General features: G+C 51.8%; 7 protein-coding genes across 7 annotated transcripts; 3 read left to right on the top strand and 4 right to left on the bottom strand.

Moving 5' to 3' along the window:
* Nucleotides 1-126: 126 nt before the first annotated feature.
* BBK36DRAFT_1129980 (glutathione S-transferase) lies at nt 127-952 on the bottom strand (the record flags this gene model as incomplete). Its single annotated transcript, XM_024891793.1, has 3 exons — nt 127-397; nt 451-522; nt 576-952. The coding sequence occupies 3 exons, from the start codon at nt 950-952 to the stop codon at nt 127-129; spliced, it is 720 nt and encodes a 239-aa protein (XP_024745525.1).
* Nucleotides 953-1,789: 837 nt separating this feature from the next.
* Nucleotides 1,790-2,407, bottom strand: BBK36DRAFT_1144998 (hypothetical protein; the record flags this gene model as incomplete). Its single annotated transcript, XM_024893719.1, has 1 exon — nt 1,790-2,407. One exon carries the CDS (start codon nt 2,405-2,407, stop codon nt 1,790-1,792), a length of 618 nt encoding a protein of 205 aa, XP_024745524.1.
* A 1,202-nt stretch (nt 2,408-3,609) lies between these two features.
* Nucleotides 3,610-7,528, top strand: BBK36DRAFT_1172759 (cytochrome P450; the record flags this gene model as incomplete). The annotated part of the gene is made up of 7 exons (XM_024895778.1): nt 3,610-5,032; nt 5,230-5,286; nt 5,597-5,877; nt 5,926-6,060; nt 6,113-6,194; nt 6,378-7,034; nt 7,110-7,528. 7 exons carry the CDS (start codon nt 3,610-3,612, stop codon nt 7,526-7,528), a joined length of 3,054 nt encoding a protein of 1,017 aa, XP_024745523.1.
* Nucleotides 7,529-9,219: 1,691 nt separating this feature from the next.
* On the top strand, nt 9,220-13,298 carry BBK36DRAFT_1172758 (P-loop containing nucleoside triphosphate hydrolase protein; the record flags this gene model as incomplete). Its single annotated transcript, XM_024895777.1, has 10 exons — nt 9,220-9,332; nt 9,382-9,418; nt 9,472-9,540; nt 9,597-10,147; nt 10,199-10,784; nt 10,845-12,222; nt 12,277-12,666; nt 12,723-12,985; nt 13,038-13,097; nt 13,155-13,298. The coding sequence occupies 10 exons, from the start codon at nt 9,220-9,222 to the stop codon at nt 13,296-13,298; spliced, it is 3,591 nt and encodes a 1,196-aa protein (XP_024745522.1).
* A 436-nt stretch (nt 13,299-13,734) lies between these two features.
* BBK36DRAFT_1129740 (S-adenosyl-L-methionine-dependent methyltransferase) lies at nt 13,735-15,063 on the bottom strand (the record flags this gene model as incomplete). Its single annotated transcript, XM_024891768.1, has 2 exons — nt 13,735-14,759; nt 14,832-15,063. 2 exons carry the CDS (start codon nt 15,061-15,063, stop codon nt 13,735-13,737), a joined length of 1,257 nt encoding a protein of 418 aa, XP_024745521.1.
* A 408-nt stretch (nt 15,064-15,471) lies between these two features.
* Nucleotides 15,472-17,230, bottom strand: BBK36DRAFT_1172756 (cytochrome P450; the record flags this gene model as incomplete). The annotated part of the gene is made up of 3 exons (XM_024895776.1): nt 15,472-15,856; nt 15,935-17,015; nt 17,203-17,230. The coding sequence occupies 3 exons, from the start codon at nt 17,228-17,230 to the stop codon at nt 15,472-15,474; spliced, it is 1,494 nt and encodes a 497-aa protein (XP_024745520.1).
* Nucleotides 17,231-18,087: 857 nt separating this feature from the next.
* Nucleotides 18,088-19,210, top strand: BBK36DRAFT_1163241 (FAD/NAD(P)-binding domain-containing protein; the record flags this gene model as incomplete). Its single annotated transcript, XM_024894513.1, has 2 exons — nt 18,088-19,054; nt 19,116-19,210. The coding sequence occupies 2 exons, from the start codon at nt 18,088-18,090 to the stop codon at nt 19,208-19,210; spliced, it is 1,062 nt and encodes a 353-aa protein (XP_024745519.1).
* Between the last annotated feature and the right edge of the window lie 414 nt (nt 19,211-19,624).

The following is a 19,624-nucleotide window of genomic DNA, read 5'->3' as shown; positions in this document are numbered from 1 at the left end:
CCCATGATATATACATGTCCTAAATCGGATGATGACCTCGGCCATCGAGCTCATTCAACTTGAAGAGGGACCGGGGGGTTCCAGTTCAATATATTGCGGCTAGTACGCTATACGCTACGAAATGCCTCACTCTCCAATGACGACCTCTTTTCTAGAGTCCATCTCATCGTAAGCCTTCTTCACGCCCGGAATCTGCGCGAACCTCTCGCTCCATGCCTTCAGTGCCGGATAGTCATTCTTGTCTATGCCCATACGCTCCATGGTTGGATCGTCTGCAAAAGGATAGATGGCAATATCTGCAATAGTTGGCCGATCTTTGAGCCCGATGAATTCTTGGCCGGGCTGGGAAAGATGCTTTTCAAGGATTCCATATTGGACTTTCAGGTCATTGAGCATCCTGAATTCTATGGTCAGCTCCTGAAACTGTTGATACGAAAGAATGTGTCCTACTTTTCTTGGGCTTTTGGATTCTTGTCCTCGGGCTTCCGGATCGCATACCAGACCCAGTACTTGGCAGTGGGACTATCACGTCTCAGTTAGTGCCCTACAACAGCTTGAGATCACCGATTACATACCCAAGAGATGCAGTCTCAAAAGTCAGCCAGTTTCCAATCTCCAGCTCTTCCGCTACAGTAGACCCTCCCCATGCCTTTTCAACATCATACTTGCTGGCCAAGTACACGAGGATCTGAGAGCTATCCCATGAGGTAACACGTTTACCCATGGAGCTATCAATCATGGCAGGTACATATCTCTGGGGATGGAGTCTGGTGTACCAGTCGGTCCTAGTGGCGGGTCCATCCAGGCAGACTGCATCATACTCTTTGTTGAGACACTCGAGCAAGATGATTGGCTTGATCCAGTTCTGGTATCGCCCCTCAACGACAAAGATAAGGGGCTTGTCCGGAACGTCCGTGTCCAAGGACTTTGCAGACTGTGCGTTGATGGGCATATTGGTGGCAATGAAGTTGGAGGGTAGTGTGCGCTGATGGGAACAGAGAGGCTACAGCAACATCTTGGGTTGGACTACATATCATTCTTCGTGGTGTACTTAGCACCTAGTCACACAATACCACATGTAATATGTCGGCAACCGATATTTGAGTTCTCGATCACCGACAGGTTTCATGAGACGTCGGTCTTCGAGGAATTCGGCGGAAGGCACAAGGCGAAAGGAATCCGCTGCAAGAAACCGAGCTGTGAGAAATCATCAACACCGGTCCTATTTTTCCTTGAGCACGTCGCTGATCTAGATTGGATCTATACGCTTTGGCTTTAGAAAATTTGGCCTGATGGATGTAAGGCAGCCTGCGCCCCTGGCTTGATTTTGCCCCTGCTATTAACAGTTGTCCCTTACCTCCCACCTCAGGACCGGTCTATCAGACGAATCAATATTCCATACCCGCTCATTTCTCACATATAAATAGGAATGGATACTTTTTGGGCAAAATTAATTATCTTTTCCCCATAGCAGCAGCGATGTACTACGTCGCGGAACAAGCATTGCATGAGTCCAAATTCGTGTGCAACATTCGTGCTGGCAGTTCATTGGTCCAGAACCCCTGCAAACCCACCGATCGGGTGAGAGTATGACATTTTTGGCAATATGTCTCCGTTGAGGCTGCTGGTAAGATTAGACCGCAGCAAAGTGGAAAACATCACGGAGACTTCAAGAGACGGAAGCAGCCGACGGTCATCCGAGAGTCAACATTTGAAGACTAACAAACATACATGGATAAGTGCAAGTAATGACATGTAGTAAGTGGTAAGGTTGATAGTGTCCTAAGTTTCAACAACTCTGTACTGGAAGCCCGTCAAACTGCAATAAGCCAATCAACTTGGCCAGTCTATCCAAGCAATTCGACGAGGCAGCATCACACTGCTCCCCAGTAGCCTCCGCCATCTCATCCATGACAAGCCTCCACTCTTGTATCTTTTCATTCAACTCGAGACAAGTATCCACCAAAATCACCTCAGCCAGTATCCTCGCCTCGTGCCCCTCAAGCGTAAGCCTCCCCAGCTTCATCTCGCCAAACATCGACTGACAGTTCGGCGCGGGCTGTGCTGCAGGAGACAGAGGACTCGGTTGACCATGCTGTGATAGAGGAGGTGACAGTAGTAGCCCCGCGTCGCTGGTCGATCGTGCCCTCGGATGTATTGCGTTGGTGGTAGCAGCGTTCAGGTAGGCCGCTTCGTAGAAGCAGACGAGCCGTGAGGTGATTTGGGACAGGATATTCGTCATGCGCTTCGTGGTGACACATCTCTCGCAGTCGATAATTGTCTGGAAGTAGCCAATGAAGTCGGAGCCTATCTGGAGAATGGTGTCAAAGGAGAGCGTGTCCTGGCCGAGGCTGGAGGAGATCTTTTGAAGGCCGTTGAAGGAGCAGTTGCAGACACTTCGTTGCATGTTGAATACAGAAGTGGGTGTTTGCTGAGTGAAGAGGCATGCTCTTGATCCTGGGATTTCTACTTGTCTGTGGCTTACGGATATTACTACATGTTGGAGCCAGCAATGTCATGGCGCTCAGCTGGGAGATGGATACGGAACTTGTGGCCAATGAAGACCAGGGTGATGGATCGTCTCAGTTTCATGGATGGTATCGTGAGAAGCATGACTGCCGTTCATCAATTGTGTCTATTAAGATGGAGCGGTGCTCAGAATAGCCTCTGATTGGCCTACCCTCAGCCTCATCGTAATTGTAGAGTCAGATAGGTCTCTTTGCAGATTAGGATTTCAACCTGAATCAGTATTTAGAAGGTCAACCGGTATCCTTTATGACCTCTGTCTCCCAGATTAGCATCTAAGCACTCCCTCAGCATTACACGTCCATTGTTCAGCTGTCCATCAAGGTGTCTAGAGCGGCCATTAGGATCCTATTTGGATGGATTGGGGGTTACAACAGCCAAAGCAAGCCGAGATGAGTAACTCGTACTCCATGAGTGTGTTTCTTGCCTCGACTTACGGAGTACTGGCGGTGTGGATGTGTAAAATCATGGGGCAGACATGGTCACACATCGGGTCGTCGGGGGTGGCCACGAAAACAGTGTCGGAACCTCGAAACTCTGGACAACCCTGTCAAAGAAGAGAAGCCTCAAACCATACATGTACCTGTATTTGGAATTTATTATGTTCCTCCCCATCTTACGCACGCCTCTCTCAACCTGCTTTATTATTGACCATCAATCATCTTTCGACCCTTTAAATCAGTGAATAAGCAAACATCTCGGTCGCTTTGACCAGGCCGTCTCGTGTAGCCGCTGTCTCCACCCATCTCCAGGATCATAACGCACCCATGCTGTGCTTCGGCCGTTTATTGAGATAGCCAATTGCTCTGAGCCTGCAGAAAGAGCCCCTTACTGAGGCAGAGCATATTGTGAAACAATGAGAGACTCGCAGCACCTTGTTTTACTATACCCGTGATACAGACAGTGTCATCATCCCCTCTCTGTAACACATACGGAAGACTACTGTGAGAAATACATGGAGCAGTGCGCTCCAAGTGACGGAAAGATGCGTTTTGAAATCGGCAGACAGAGACTCTCCCCGTATTACGAGTCATAGTCGGCAACCTTGACGAACAATTGCGGCAGATCGCATCAGTTTGCAAGATGACCGGCCACGAAGGACTTCGACCAAAAGGAAAAATCCCCAAATACAGAACTTCCTGCGATAATTGTCAAACGGCAAAAGTCAAGTGCGGCCATGAGAAGCCATCATGTCGTCGATGCTCGGTGCACCGGGTGGACTGCGTGTACAGCTTGTCCCGTCGAATGGGCCGTCCAAGAGCGAAAAGGGTCGCCGCGAATGATCCAAACCAAAGACAGCCAAGCACTTCTGAGCCCAACGAGAACGAAACCGCAAAGGCTGCATCGCCGGAGGATGCGGCTGCAGATACTAGGCCGCCACGGACACCCGTAGCTGAGACTTGCATCGCGGAGGCTGAACAACCGGGTGAGCCGTCGGCGTCTGATGCCGGGCAGATACCGGAGAATTGGGTCCCTCTGTTCGGTGACTTGGGTCAGCTCAACGCATCGGAAGGCATCGATGGACTGGAGAACTCGGAGCAGCAGGATGATGATCCGATGGAGTTCCTGTCAGCCGAGTCTCCGATGGAGCTTGGTGATATGGCTTCATTCACGGGGATGCCGTCCTTCTTGGACAGTCTGTCGGGGTCCCTCGAACCACAAGCCACAACTTCAGCGGTACCTGCAGAGTTGTTCGGACCTCAGGAGATCCTTTCATTTGCCTTGCCAAATACTGGTACCGGAGACGATGCAAATGCCTTTGTGCCAACACAGCAACGCCAGGAAAGCTCATCTGAACCGTGTACTTGCAGGCATTCAACAAAGTCATCTCGACGCGAATCGCGATCAGTTCCAAGCAACAAAGACGAGTCGGGTCATCTGTCAAGTCTTCCATCAGCCATGTTTCTGGAAGCGAGCTACTCTCCTCAGGAAGTAAGCTCATGCTCTCCGTCCAATACTTCGCAGCCTAGCGATGCATCACCAAGCGTTCAAGCCAGCTGTGATGGCAGCTCTGAGCTGTCCTGGCGTAAAACCCGGGTCATGTTGAGGCAGGGGCACTGCAACTGCATGGATACAATCACAGAGCGCATAGCGAGTCTAAAGGCAGAGCAGCAGAGCCCATGTTCCATGCCAATGGACTGCGTGTTGATGCTGGAGAAGGAAGTGCAGGAGTCTCTGTGTCTTTTGCACAAATGCAAGAATTGTCGGCTTGATAGTTTCGTGCACTTGCTGGCGCTTGTTAGTGTCCGCATGATGCTCGATATCCTGCAAAAGACTGCTCGCAGCGAGTTCATTGCGAGGCCTAAGTCGACGTCTGATAACTCAAACGAGGGCATTGCCCTCTGCATTGGGGCCTATAAAGTTCCATCACGAGTGCGATGCAGGTTCCTTCGAAAGACGTTGCAGGCTCGCTTTCATAAGCTGGCAGCCTTGGTGGAAGAGCGCGAGAGATTGGTGACTGGGAAGAAGCAGGATAGTTTTTCGAAGTCGGCTTCCCTACTTTTGGGTGATATTTCACGGGGCTTGAGAACGATTATGGGGTGGATTGAGCTGTGGAATGCGAGACAGTCGTAGATATGGGTTTTATTAGGTACATGGACCAGGAAAAACACGGACTATTGATATTCTGAGGCTGATGGCGTGATATGTGATCAGTTTGAGCTCATTTCTCGTGTCCCTACCGTGACGAGTGAATGCACAGAGACAGCTACGCCAGTATAGAAGGAGGGGAGCAAGTCACAGCAGGACAACTACAGCCAGGTATTACGACCACCATCTCTACACGCGAGTTGAATGATGTTTTCAGATTTCCTTACCATGTCGAGTTGCAGTACGTAGTCCATCTTCCTCTTGCTTTCATGGTCCAAAATTTCGAGAGTTGGTGGAATTTGCAGGGTAGCCCGCTATGTGCGACGTGACGAGTCGAGGTCCAATGAGTGTACACTGTTAGCGACGCGTTTTCGGTGACCGAATGGGAGAGTCCAACCGCATGCTTTATAAAAATTTGTATGATGATATGATATTGCCTGTTTTGTGATTCTCGTTTCGCGCGAAAGCCTTGCTTTTGAAGCTATCACCATGGAACCAAGTCATTTGCACAATATGACGGCTAGGAGCCTTCTTGTTGACAAGCTACAAAATGCTTGGGAAAGGCCGTTTGTTGCTGCAGCCATCAGCATATTGATTCCCGTCATATCAGTCGTGTTCTTTGACTGGCTCAATTACCAGCAGCAGCGGAGGAGGCTGGGAAACATCCCCATTGTGGGCGACGCGCCATATCTCTGGAAGCGGCTGCGATGGACCGAAAACGAAGCGGACCTGAAAGGCGTCATCCAACGCGGATACGACACAGTAAGGCTGAAATTTTGTTACAATGGAATTGTGGCTAACTGTCATCAGTTCAGCAAGAAGCTCAAGCCGTGGGCGTACTGGGGTCAGCACGACGACTTTATCCTGGTGCTGCCCCCTGGGACGTGCGACGAGGTGAAGAATGCCGACCTCAGCCAGATGAGCTTCCTACAGGCCGTTGAAGATGTGAGTCATCGATGCAAGCCTACGAAAACGAAATGAGCTGATCCATGTGCAGAGTTATCACTTTCGGCTTCATACCAATATCCTGGGCCGCTCGCATGTCGACGCTGTCCGGCAGTCAGTGAACAAGAACATGAGTAGGTGTTATCTACACCGATGGAGACGGAGATAACTAATGAGATGACCCTAGATTCACTGCATCACTCGGTGGTTGTGCAAAGCGATGAATCGATTCCCCAAGTTTTTGACTCACTTGCCAAAGGTATACCAGGCCTCTATGAATCGTAGCTTTATGGTTCACTAACATTTGGTGGTTATAGACCAAGAGCCGTTTGCAGGATTCCTTCAGATATGGCATCTGGTCCATCTAGTTGCCGCGTCATTCCTCATTGGACCCCATTTCTCCCGAAATCCCGAGTACATGGCCTACATCGAGGATTACTGCCTCAATGTGCCGCATTTTGTTCACCTCTACTTTTGGGTTCCTGCACCCCTCAGGAGGTTGTTCTGGTACTTTTCGCCGTGGGGCTTCAGAGTGCGCAGAGTGATTAGGCATCTGAAATCGTTCATCATTCCGGAAATTAGGCGAACGATTACGACATGGCGGCTGACTGAACGTGACTATTCACCGGACAAATACACGCTGCTTAGAGCAATGCTTGATCTGAAAGAAGAGAGAGGCCAGATTACACGCGAGGCCACGGCCATGACTAGGAGAGAAGAAGAGCGACAAATCAACATCTTCTCAGATGAGGTGGTCTTTACGGCTTTTGATAGCGCCGGCCCGGTCGCCTGCCTCGTCACACAGCTTCTCTTTGAGTCCATCCGGGATCCAAGTCTCACTGAAGCCTTGCGGGCTGAGATTGCTAAGGCGCTCGCGGAGAACGGCGGCGAATGGTCTGTGCAGATGATGAGCTCTCTTCCGCGTCTCGAGAGCTTCACGCGAGAAACTCTCCGCGTCGACGGCCCAACGCTATGTGAGTCCCTGCATGTCATCCGGTGGTCCATGCAGGAAGCAACATTGGAAACATATCAAACTAACAGCCCTCTAGTCAGTGTCACACGATCCATTCTCAAGCCGTTTCAGCTCAAGTCTGGCCTCGTCCTAAGACCCGGCAACATCATCTCGTCGCCGTCTTGGATGATCCACAACGATGAAGACAACTATCCGAACGCGAAGGAGTTCAATCCCTATCGATTCTACGATGAGACAACCAACACTGTCACCACCAAGGCTACAACCGCGAGCAACACATTTTTGGCCTACGGATACGGCTCGCAAATGTGTCCTGGGCGGTATCTGGGGGTTCGGATGACTCAAATCATTTTTGCAAAGCTGCTGATGCGGTATGATGCGACTTTTGAGGGCGGGAGGAGGACGAAGCCGGAGAATATCGTGATGCCGGGCCAGGTGCTTCCTTCGTACTATTCAAAGATTGTGCTGAAGTTAAGACAAGAAGAGAAGATTTAGGTGGACGACAAGACTGATGCAACTTGCTTACCCAATTCAACCTCGTCTTCGAAGACCCCATCGCAAAGTCCCAAGGTTCCCAAGATTGTGATGAGGGTAATATTCCATGAAAAGAATGAGACCACCTCTAACCATCGGTTTACCAATCACCAGATATCCTGCTAGTATTATGTACCTAGGTGTTGACGGAGGTTTGCTTGCTCAAGCAGGCACCTTTAGTAGAGCATAGAAGAAAACATGTGGAGAAACGAGAACCAAATTTATGACATCAAACGCCTCCATGGAGTCCATGCGCCACTTTTCAGCTGTCACCTTAATTAATTGCTCGCTATTTTAGCCCTCGGACACTAATCTAGCCCCAATTCATTCCCATGTGTCTTTGTTCGATCAGCCAATCGGCAACTTTTGGCCTTGGCCAGGGGCGGCCACTTTTGGCGCTACTGCGACTGCATCCCCGAGATCCTGACCTTGACAGAATTGCAAGTCTAGATGAGATGTGATTGCTGATTTTTTCTCTTCGTTTCGAATGGTGATTGGCATACACTGTAGAGTGTCACTGTATGTAGCAGCAGTCTGGCAATAACCATAACCAAACGTCCTCTCACTGTAGATGGCATTCACCCCTATTCTACCCCCCAAGACTGTGTATCAATAACATCCACGGCATTGGATATGAATGCCTCCACGGCCGTGTCACTGCATTGTCCAGTAGCACCCAAACACAAACACGCGCTTGATCCGTCTCCCTCTGATAGGCTGAGTAAGTGGCACACGTATACACCTCATAATCCTTTCCCGAAGTAAGATTAAGGCCTTGCCTCTTGTTGCACCTAATCGTATCATCACCAATGCCCAACGCTGCAGCAAGTAGCACCAAACACTCACAGGACGCGCAACACTAACGACATCAAATCTTTCTATTCCTTTTCTCTTTATTTGTAATCATTATCTCGTGTGAGACCAATCACTTCCCTTGATTGTATCTGCTGCCAGCCAAGTGACAGCCGGTTGCACTCTGCCGGCCGGCAAACGCATGTCACAGACCCTACAAGTGACAATAACCACACGATACCTGGCCACAAAGTACTGCTGGTTGACTCTCCGCATAGGAACTGCAGGCAACCGCAGCAACGGTACTGATAGCAAAGTATCCGGGCCCAAGTGCTCAACTTGCGCCCCACTCACCTCCTTCACCTTCTAAAGTCCCCCCGAGCGGAAACATCCATTTGCAGCTGCCAACTTCATCTTCGACTTTTCACCTTCTTTTCTCTTCTCCAGAATATTGCAATCTCTACACATTCCCCTGCGAGCCAAGCAAGAAAGTCACTCGTTTACCCTCGATTCCGGCAGAGGACCCGATCGCTGCCTCGTCCTCGATCCTCTGCGATGAAGGAGGAAGCGGAGGCCGCTGGAGGCTTCGAAGCTCCTCCTGGCGCCTATAACAATGTCGAGGCAAAGGCCAAGGCCGACGATGAGACGCAGAAGCAAAACTTCGGAACGTTGATGGTATGGGAGACACTCTCGAGAGTATCGGTAGCTGCTAACAGGGCAACCAGCGGGTATTTTCCTTTGGAAAGCCCTCAGACAAAGCTATCCAGATAGTATGCGCTTTTGCTGCCGCTTGCAGTGGTGCAGGTTCGTCGATCTAGAGCTACGAGGCTCATCCTGCTCCATGCTGACGATGATTAGCAATGCCCCTGATGGCACTCGTTCTCGGCCGCCTGACTGCCAACTTTACGAACTACGGAAGCGCCGATAACAAGCAGTCCACCCACGACTTCATGAAATCGGTCCAGAAAAACGCGTAGGTGCCACTCCCATTACTGACGAGGTCACTCGCTAATCATTTGCAGTCTCTACTTTGTGTATCTCTTCATTGCTAAGTTTGTGGTATGTGTTTCCGTTATATCGTGGAATTACCCGACTCTAATCTTTCGTTTTAGCTTGTGTACATTTGGAGTTTTGGCTTTGGCTATTCGGCCAACCGCATGGTTCAGGCTTTGCGACTCAAGGTATATTCACAATGCCAACTACTCAGCGACGTTTTGTCTCTAATTCTGCAAACCAGTGCCTGAATCGCGTCCTTAATCGCACCATCACCGCCCACGATGCTCATACGCCTGGAGCTCTGTCCAACACCATCACAGTCCATTGCAACTCCATTCAGTCGGCGCTGTCGGACCGAATTGGAATCATGATACAAGCCTTTTCAATGCTCCTTGCTTCCTTTGCGGTAGCATTTTCACAGTCATGGCACCTCACACTGGTGATGCTGGGCCTTGTGCTTATCACTCTTGGTTTGATTGGATTCATCGTGGGAAGCGACCAGAAAATCGAAGCGGGACTCCTCAAAAAGTATACCGATTGCAGTGCCATTGCTGAAGACGCGCTTGGAAGCGTCAAGACGGTGGTGGCCTTTGGAGCTGCGCCCAAGTTTCTGGCAAAATACGACGCGATCCTGCAACAGGCCGAGGCAGACGGCAAGAAGAGAGGCCCATTTGTTGGCTTGATGTTTGCTTGCCAGTACTTCTTCATGTTCACCGGTTGGGCTATTGGCTTCTATCTCGGAGCATATCTGTACAGGCGTGGGCTGATCTCGGACCCTGGAAGGATTCTCTCGTTAGTCCTCCTCGCTCGCAGCCGATTTGTGGTTTACTAATCTTCAAATAGTGTCTTTTTCGCCATGTTGATCGGCTTGGGAGCCATCATGGCTCTAGGTCCCAACATGCCCTCCTTTATCAAGGCTGTCGCTGCTTCGGGGGATGTCTTCAAAATTCTTGACGAGACCGACACAAAGGATGCGACAGACGACTTCGTCGTTTCGAGTCTGGGCACACGCAACGGTCATCTGGTGATGCGCGATGTTTCGTTTTCCTACCCATCGAGGCCGGATGTCAAAGCCCTTTCCAATGTCAATATCGAGTTTGTCAGCGGTACCTCGACTGCTGTGGTTGGTCCATCGGGAGCGGGAAAGAGTACCCTCGTGTCTCTTCTGGAAAGATGGTATCATCCCACGTCGGGAGTGATCCTGCTGGATGACTACGATATTACTGGAATCGATCCGAAGTGGTTGAGGCAGCAGATTGCTCTCGTCGAACAACAGCCGCAGCTTTTTAACGCGTCCATCTTTGACAACATCGCATACGGGCTCATCGGCACAGAGAAGGAGCATGCGTCTCGGCAGGAGAAGATGCGATTGGTGGAAGAGGCTTGCCAGGAAGCCCGGGCTCTCGATTTCATCCAGAATTTGCCAAAGGTGAGCTCCGATTCATGACGTTGTGGAAAGCTGCTGATTAACGTTACTAACTTGAACCAGGCATTTGACACCGATGTTGGCGACCATGGTGGACTCATATCGGGCGGACAGAAGCAACGCATTGCGATTGCGCGTGCCTTGATCGGACGGCGCCCCATCCTCCTCATGGACGAAGCGACGAGCGCCCTCGACAATGAGAATTCCAAGGTTATCGAGACGCTCATGACAGCATCTGGCGACAGGACCACCATTTTCATTTCGCACAAGATATCGTCCGCCATGAAGGCTGACAGGATTGTTGTCATTGACAAGGGCCAGGTCGTTGAGCAGGGTACACACGCAGAGCTCATGGCTGCCAGCAAGGTGTACAGAAGATTGCATGATGCCCAAGTGCAGGACGAACCCGACGCCACCGAATTTACACCCATCGAGAGTTCCGTAGCCGAGCTCAAGCCTTTGGCCAAAGGCGCGTCTACTGTGCCGGACTCTTCCCCCAACGAGCTGGCGGAGATTCCCGACATTCCCAAGCGCTCGCTCTGGCATAATTTGTACACCATCGCTAAAGAGCAGAAGCGTTACTTGCCCATCCTGTTGACCGGCATCCTCGCGGCTATCGTCACGGCACAGATATTCCCAGTTCAGGCCATCCTGCTTGGTCGAGTCATGCAAAGCTTCCAAGGTACAGCAGCAGAGATATCATCGGATGCCAACTTTTGGTCTCTGATGTTCTTCGTTGTTGGCCTTGGTGCTCTTATCGCCTACGCTGTACTCGGCTTCTTTATGACCTTGCTGGGAATTCGCCTTACTAGGTTCTACCGTCTGGACTACTTCCGCGTCATTCTCAGTCAGCGTATGGAGTTCTTTGACCGTGTGTCGTCTGGAGCCCTCGTTTCGAGACTGTCGACTGACCCGGCGAATCTTCACGAGCTCATCTCCGTCAATCTGGGTCTCCTCATCTCTATCTTTGTCAGTATCATCAGCGGTAGCATTATTGCGCTGGCTTTTTCTTGGAAGCTTGCCCTTGTCGCAATTTTTGGTGCCATGCCCGTTGTTTTTGCCGCCGGCTTCATTCGCATGACACTAGACTCGTCTCTTGCAGAAGCGACTGCCAAGGTCTTTGAAGACAGCGCACGTTTCGCGACGGATGCACTTTCGTCTATTCGAACGGTCAAGGCATTCACTATGGAAGACAATTTGCAGAATTCGTACCAGCAACAACTGGCTGTGACAATGAAGAGGCTGTCGCGCAAGACGGCCATCATCACGCTGTTCTTTGCTTTTTCGGAGAGCGCAGAGCTGCTTGCTGCCGCATTGGGCTTTTGGTATGGCGGTAAGCTTCTGGGAAACGGCGAAACGTCGACGGAAAAGTTCTTTACCGTCTTTATTGCTGTCATTGTCGGTGGACAAGCTGCAGGCGCTCTCTTCGGATTCTCGTCAAGTAAGTCCCAGCTCCGGCATTGTGTGTAAGCTTCGTTGCTAACAAGATGCACAGACATTGGCAAGGCCAGAATAGCCGCCAACAATATTCTCGGCATTCGACAACACGTGCGTACGCCTGAAGAGGCGGCGCCGTCTCTCGACGTTAGCAGCGAGAAGGATGCAAATGTCGTTGTTGATTTCAGAAACGTCTCATTTGCCTATCCGGCTCGCCCTAACGTCACTGTCTTGAAAAACGTTTCGTTCCAGATCTTGAAGGGCCAGACGGTTGCAGTTGTCGGAAGCTCTGGATCCGGAAAGTCGACACTGTTGGCCTTGTTGGAGCGTTTCTACGATGCTCGATCAGGTGCTCTGGATGTCTTTGGCAAGCCGATCTTGTCAGAAGAAGCAGAAGTCTACCGAAAGAAATTGGCGATTGTGCCCCAAGAGCCCACATTGTATCGAGGTTGGTATTCCATGTTGATGCAGTGTAGAATGCTTTGCTAACTCGAGAATCAACAGGCTCGGTCCGCGACAATATCATTCTCGGAGTTGATGAGGACAGTGTGAAGGAAGAAGACATCGTCAGTGCATGCGAGGCTGCAATCCTGACCGAACTGATCGCTTCACTTCCAGACGGCTACAACAGTGATTGCGGATCGAAGGGGGTTGCTCTTTCTGGAGGTCAGAAGCAGCGCATTGCGATTGCGCGAGCGCTCATTCGAAATCCAGAGCTTTTGCTACTGGACGAGCCTACAAGTGCACTTGATGCTGAGTCAGAGCAGGTAAGGTGATCGTTGCAAGCATGAGAAATGAATGACGACTGACAGACCACAGCTGGTTCAGGAAACCCTTCAGAGTATCCAAGGTGGTCGCACAATGATCATCGTCACTCACGTAAGTCTGAACTTCCAGAGGGGAAACACTCATGCTGACTTAAGATTTGCTTTACAGCGATTGAACACAATCAAGACTGCCGATGTCATCATAGTCATGGCTGCGGGCCAAATTGTCGAGCAGGGCACACACAGCGAGCTCATGGCCCGACAAGGACACTACTTCAAGATGTACCAGTCGTCTCGCGCAGACGCGGTCTAGGGGTGGGATTTCATTTGAAAATTTCAGGTAATTTGCTGCGATAAGTGCAGCCTTGAGAGGGAATTTGGTGGTTTTTGTCTGTATTTGTTGCCATACCATGCCTCGTAATAATAGATGCTAGGGGAAGAGGCCTTAAGAGTATAAGTCTTTGCGGTATAAGCAAAAGGGATAATCCATAGTCGCAGCGGATGGAGGCTCTATTTCGATGTATATCGTTAAATCTGTCCCATTGTCGAAACAGTACTTTGTCGACTTACTTCCCTTGTCTCGGAACATAAGAAATCCTCCCAGGACTACATTTCGCACGGCATGTTCATCATCACTGGCAATCTTTTTTTTAGTGAGGTTCCCACCATGAGCATTTGTGACATATGGAGTTAAATGATGTAGAGGTGACTATAGAATAGATAGGAGGCAGATACATCCATCGTAACGATTACATCGACACGGTAAAGAAGGGCCTCAAGTCGATGGCCGAAGCCCAAGCATGTCGCAAAGGCACAATGTCCTTGACGACCCAGCCCGCCTGTCCCGCGAGCTTCCTCCATTCCGCCTCCGTACGCTCCATACCATTGGCCGTGGACATCATGGTCAGATCGCCATATCTCCAGACGCGCGAGCTGCGGCCTTCCTTGAGGACGGACTCGATGACGACCATCCGCGCGCGGGGGCTGATTTTGATGGCGCGGCGGACGTTGGCGAGGATCTTGAGGACGTCGGCGTCTGTCCAGTTGTGGAGGCACCACTTCATGGTGTAGACTTCGTAAGGGGGGATGGTGGTGAGGAAGTCGCCTGCGTGGAGATTTGTCATGCGATCTGCTACATCGTTGAAGACGCCGTCTGGTTGCTCGAGTTTCTGTTTGAGCATGTCTACTACGGGCTGAATCTCGAGGACGGCGCCTCTCATGGGGGGGTTCTTGCGCAAGAGAGCGGCGATAAAGTCTCCTCCGCCGGCCCCAATGTCGCAGACGACGGCATCGCCGAGTTCCTTCCAGTTGTAGTCCGCCAGCATCCCGGGAGCCTGTGCGACTGCGCCTGCGCCGAGGGCTTTGTGGAATTTCTCCTGGAGGCCCCTTTCGGCAAAGTAGGTGAATATGGGCTTGTCGGTGCCGTATGCGATCTGGGCGGCGCTGCGGGATTCGTCTGCCCGGATGGCGTCGGGGATGGAGCGCGCGGCGTCGTAGAACTCGTCGCCGTAGAGGGTGACCCAGCGGTGCCATTGGGTCCAGTGGTCCTTTTGGAGGAGGAGGGAGGCTTCGTTGTGGGAGTACGTGTCTGTGCTTGGGTCGTAGGCGAAGATGGCGTTGTTGTGGTGGAGGGCGCGCATGATTTGCTTGAGGCGGAGGGGTTGGAGGTTTGCTTTTTGGGCGAGGAGGGGGGTTGGGAGGGGAGGGGATTGAGTGAGGAGGTCGGGGATGTTGTGCGTTACGGCTGCGACGAGGGCTTTGGTGTCGAGGTAGGCTTTTTTGTTTTGGTTAGCATGGGGTTTTGTTAGTTATGATGGGAAGTAGAAGGGTTTGAATGGGTGTTTACCTAGGTATGTTTCTGCGAGGCGGATGGCTGGTGGTTGGAGGAGGTGGACGATTTGGTCGGCCATGTTGACGGTTTGGGCGAGGAGATCCCATAGCTTCTTGTTGTTCTCGGGGAGCGTCTCGGAGGGGTTGAGGGTTGTAATGCGTTCATCGTTGAGGGGGCCTTGGAGTTGTGCGGTGGCGTCTTGCAGGACGAGGGTGAATTGGGCGAGGAAGCTTTCTAGGGCAGACATTGTATTGATTCGTATGTATAGCTAGCTATAGTCGAGGATGAGGAGGGTAGTCTAGACAATGACGTTTAGCAGCATGACTAGGTATGTGACGGGGGGTTCAAGATGTTTGTATTTATATTTGTCCCGGGTCTGATGAAACTGCCGGTTTCCGATCAATTTGTCGTCCATTGTTTGCATTCATCTACAGGTTGGGCACATTTACAGCTGAGTTGATATCGGCCCCCAAAAGCTGAGAAAAGGAAGCACGATACCCCCCTTGCAGCCTCATCACCAGCCAGACAACTCTCATTGGATCTTGACATTTTCAGCTCCGTCACCTGGACACGTACATCGTCACCCATCACCCATAAACACACCCCCACGTCATTCGTCACTTGCTTTGTATATTTCTCAGCTCAGCCATACAAATTACTCCCTCTGCGCCTCCTCCCACGTCCGCTCAATGATAGCCGCGTGCCTCTCACTCCTCGCTTCCAGCCTGCAGGGGAACTTGACCGGCGTCAGCAAGAACCCTGGCTGCGCCTCCGTCGACGGTTCAATCTCATTCCCGTCCGCGTCGACGGACTTGGATATGTCAAAGGCCCAGAAGAGCCGGGCAATGTTGATGAAGAGGGAGTTGTGCGCGATGTGGACGCCGGGACAGTTGCGACGGCCGGCGCCAAAGGTGAAGTGGTCGCGGAGGTTGGCGTCGGCCTGGGCCATGGATTCGGCTTCGGTGAGGGGGTCGGCGACGTAGCGGGTTGGGTCGAAGCGCTGGGGGTCTCTCCAGCGGGATTCGTCCATGTGGATGGCCCTGTGTAAGAGCTGGTAAGCGGTCCTTCTTTTACTGGTTATACAGGTTAGCTGGGAGGGGATGATGTTGGATGCTTACCACCAGTTGAGCACGATGACGGCGCCCTTGGGGATGAAGAAGCCCTTGTACCAGTCGTCTTGGGTGGTGGAATGGCATGTTCCAATCTTGGTGGAGGCGCGCCATCGGAGTGTTTCTTTGGCGACGCCGCGGATGTATGGCAGATTCGGCTCGTCGCTGAAGTCGGGCATGCGGTCGCTTCCTACGACTCTGTCGAGCTCTTCATGAGCGCCGGCAACGACTTCGGGATATAAAAGACAGGCCAATATGACGTTGTTCAGGGCTGTCGTGGTTGCATCACTCCCGGCTTCGATCAACGCTCCCGCGGCAAACGCCGCAGTGACATCTGAGATGAGGCTCTTTGGGATCTTTTCTCTTGCCATGTCCTTTAGGAAACAGTCCGGCGCGGTGCCGTTTCTGATGTCGTCCATGAGCTTGTGGTACATGCGCAGGTAAATCCGCGAGTCCTCCTCGTACCATTGCCTGGCCACCGTCTTCCAGTTCTGCAAGAGCCATTCGGGCACAATGTCCGCCAGCATGGGCAGCGTGTCAATCATCCAGCCCCCAGGGGCCGTGGCGAGGGAGAAGTGGCGGACGATTTTGAGAATGTCCTGGTATAGGGGGTCGCTGAGATGCGGAACGCGCTGGCCGTACGTGATGGTCATGATGGTGCTGGTCGAGTACCTGCGGTTGATGTCGTTGAACTCCATGTCGTCTTTCGCGTGCAGGATCTCCCAGAGGGCTTGTTTGGATTCAAAGTCCTGGACGGGCTTGTACGAGGAGGACGTCTCGAGGTTGAGGGCCGAGTGGAGGATGTTGCGCAGGGTGCGCCACTTCTCGCCGTAGGGCAGGAAGTTGAGGCGTTCCTCGTTGGAGACCTTGTTGATCATGGGGCTGGCTGCGCGGGAGGAGTAGATGGAGCCGCGCTTGTCCATGAGGTCTTTGACGGCGGCGGGGGAGGAGAGCCAGATGAAGTGCTGCAGGCCGACTTTGGTGTAGAAGACGTCGCCGTACTGGTCGGCCCAGTCCTTGGCTAGGGTCATCATCGCGTCGGTGTCGGCCATGTCGAGCATGTTGCCGATGATGGGGAGGCCTTTGGGGCCTGGGGGGAGGTGCTTCATGCGAGGGTCGCGAGTCCATAGCTTGTATGCGAGCCATAGTATCTATGAGATGATCTCAGCAAGTTGCTCGAGTGAAATTGTTCCAATGAGTAACTAACCAAAGGGGATATGAGTATTATCTGTGCAAGTAGTGCCATTTGGGCCGTTATCCCTTCTGGGTCTACTCACTATCTGGAGCAGAAGTTGAACTGCTCATATCTGGAGGCTGTCCTCGTCTTGATATGACTTTGACCAAATCCTACACAGCTCGATTTCTGCATCTGAAGACGGTCGCCGGTTTCCTTCACGGACACCGACATATTACTTATATTGAATGCGTGTTTGGACGGTTCTATATATCTCAACGGATAGAGCTCTTCCATGACGCTTCAAAGTCTTCTGTTTCAACACCAAGCGCCGACTGCGATCCAACTACAACTCATAACTACCAACTCTCTCATACTCTCATACTCTCGCATTATGCGTCAATCTTATCTTGACTGCTTGCCCAACGCTCGTACCAGATCCTCTGCAGATACTCCATGTATCGACTCACCTCCACAACCATCGTGCAAGTCTCCGAGTCGCTGATGCGCCCAGCAACTCATGATGCAAGCAGTCCTCATGAAGGCGAAACAACTGACATGTGCCGATGATATAATCATTTCATCCAACACACCAGCATAATTTTCGAAGCACTTAATTATACATGACTTAATCAACGTTTGCCTCGCCATTGGCCTCCGCCATCTTCTCGCAGAGTTTCCGGAGACTTTTGCGCGCCCCCGCCATCTTATCTATATAGATCAAAAAGCTGTCCATCAAGGCCGGAAACCGACGTCGCTTCCGTTTGGCTGTCGTTGCACAATTCCGTCACCGTCAACCTTGTCCTCTCCTCCTCCTCCAATCCAGAGATTCTCGCCATTTCCCACGAGCCCTGGATTTCTCCTCCTCATATTCCGTCCTCAGGCCATGCTCTGGCGTACTTCCCTCGTCCTGCTTCTCAGCCTCGTCCTTCCCTGCCACAGCTCCCAACAGTATCCCCTAAACACTGCATTTCTACCGCAAGGCACAATGGCCTCCCGCACAGCTTCCACCGTCTACGACGCCCTCGTCATCGGCAGCGGCCCGGCCGGTCTCTCCTCGGCGCTGACTCTGGCGCGCGTCTGCCGGTCCTCCATCATCTTCGACACGGGCGAGTTCCGCAACCAGGGCGCCAAGGAGATGCACACGTTCCTCTCGCGCGACGGCATCCCGCCCGAAAAGTTCCGGTCCATTGCGCGGCAGCAGATCGAGGACAAGTACTCGGACCATGTGACGTTTGTGCCGGCCAAGATTGTGGCCGTGTCCAACACGGAGATTGTTCCCGGGTACAAGGGCTTCCAGGCGGTCGATAGCTTGAACAATACGTATTTGGGGCGCAAGCTGGTTCTCGCGACGGGGGTGGAGGATGTTTTGCCTACTGATATTGAGGGATACAAGGAAAACTGGCCTCAGCACATGCAAGTTCTTTCTCATCCCTTCGACGACATCGGTACTGACTCTTGCCGCAGTTACCAATGTCCCTTTTGCGATGGCTTCGAGCAAAAAGACTATCCCGTCGGCATGCTCTCCTTTCCGAACCCATCGTACGGCCACTTCGCCTTGATGACCCTGGCATTCAACAAGGATTTTACGATATACAGCAACGGACCGGTGCCTACGGATGAACCCACGCAGAATGCCCTGAAAAAGGTCATGGCCGCCGGCATCAAGCTCGATGAGCGTCCCGTCCTGCGTCTCGTCAACAACGGCGAGGGTCCCGAAAAGGGCATCTCGATTGAGTTTGAGAGCGGGAATCCCGTGACGCTGGGAATGCTGTTTCATCGGCCTCCATTTCGAAATCGGGGACAAGACTTGATTGATCAGCTAAAGCTGAAGACGAAGCCGAATGGCGACGTTGAGGTTGACCCTATGATGTTGCAGACGAGCGTGCATGGGTGCTTTGGCGCGGGAGATACGCAGGAGTCGATCAAGCAAGCCCTCATGGCGAGCAGCAACGGTGAGTCATGACCCAGAGTCCATTACGCCGAAAGAGTTGTGGTTCTGACAGACGGTAATAGGAGTCCGTGTTGGCGCCTCAATTGCGTTCCAGCTTGCGGATGAAGAAGGAAACCGGGCGCTGGAGAAGGCGGCGGCGGAAGAGGCCAACTTGTAGCATCGTGTCTATTGGCTGGTGGAGGGCATAAGTAGTCTGAGCGCTACGACGAGACAGACGATTGCTGTAACGACGGATAAAGAAGATGCATCATAACCTTGAACCCTGATAATAAGAAGTAGAGAGTACACTTTATAACCTTCCTGGGCTCTGATAAAGGTGTGCGATATCCCGTTGAGGAAACGTGTTGCGTCAAGTAAGGATTGTCGTCACAAGTCTCCAACTTCCAGAGTGTAAGACGATAATATCCTCGGTGCCTCAGCTTGCTGAGCTGTTAATCATTTAGTCCGTTGAACTCGCCCTTGAATCGTTCTATTATCAGCCTCCGCCACCTAGGACAAAAAGGAAACTGGACCTTGAAAAAAACACGAAGAAAAGAAATCCAGGGTAGTCACCTACTTGAAGTTGGCACCT

This window comes from Trichoderma citrinoviride, assembly GCF_003025115.1.
Source record: "Trichoderma citrinoviride strain TUCIM 6016 unplaced genomic scaffold BBK36scaffold_18, whole genome shotgun sequence".
Lineage (NCBI taxonomy): Eukaryota > Fungi > Ascomycota > Sordariomycetes > Hypocreales > Hypocreaceae > Trichoderma > Trichoderma citrinoviride.
This window is presented reverse-complemented; position numbering and strand designations above follow the sequence as displayed.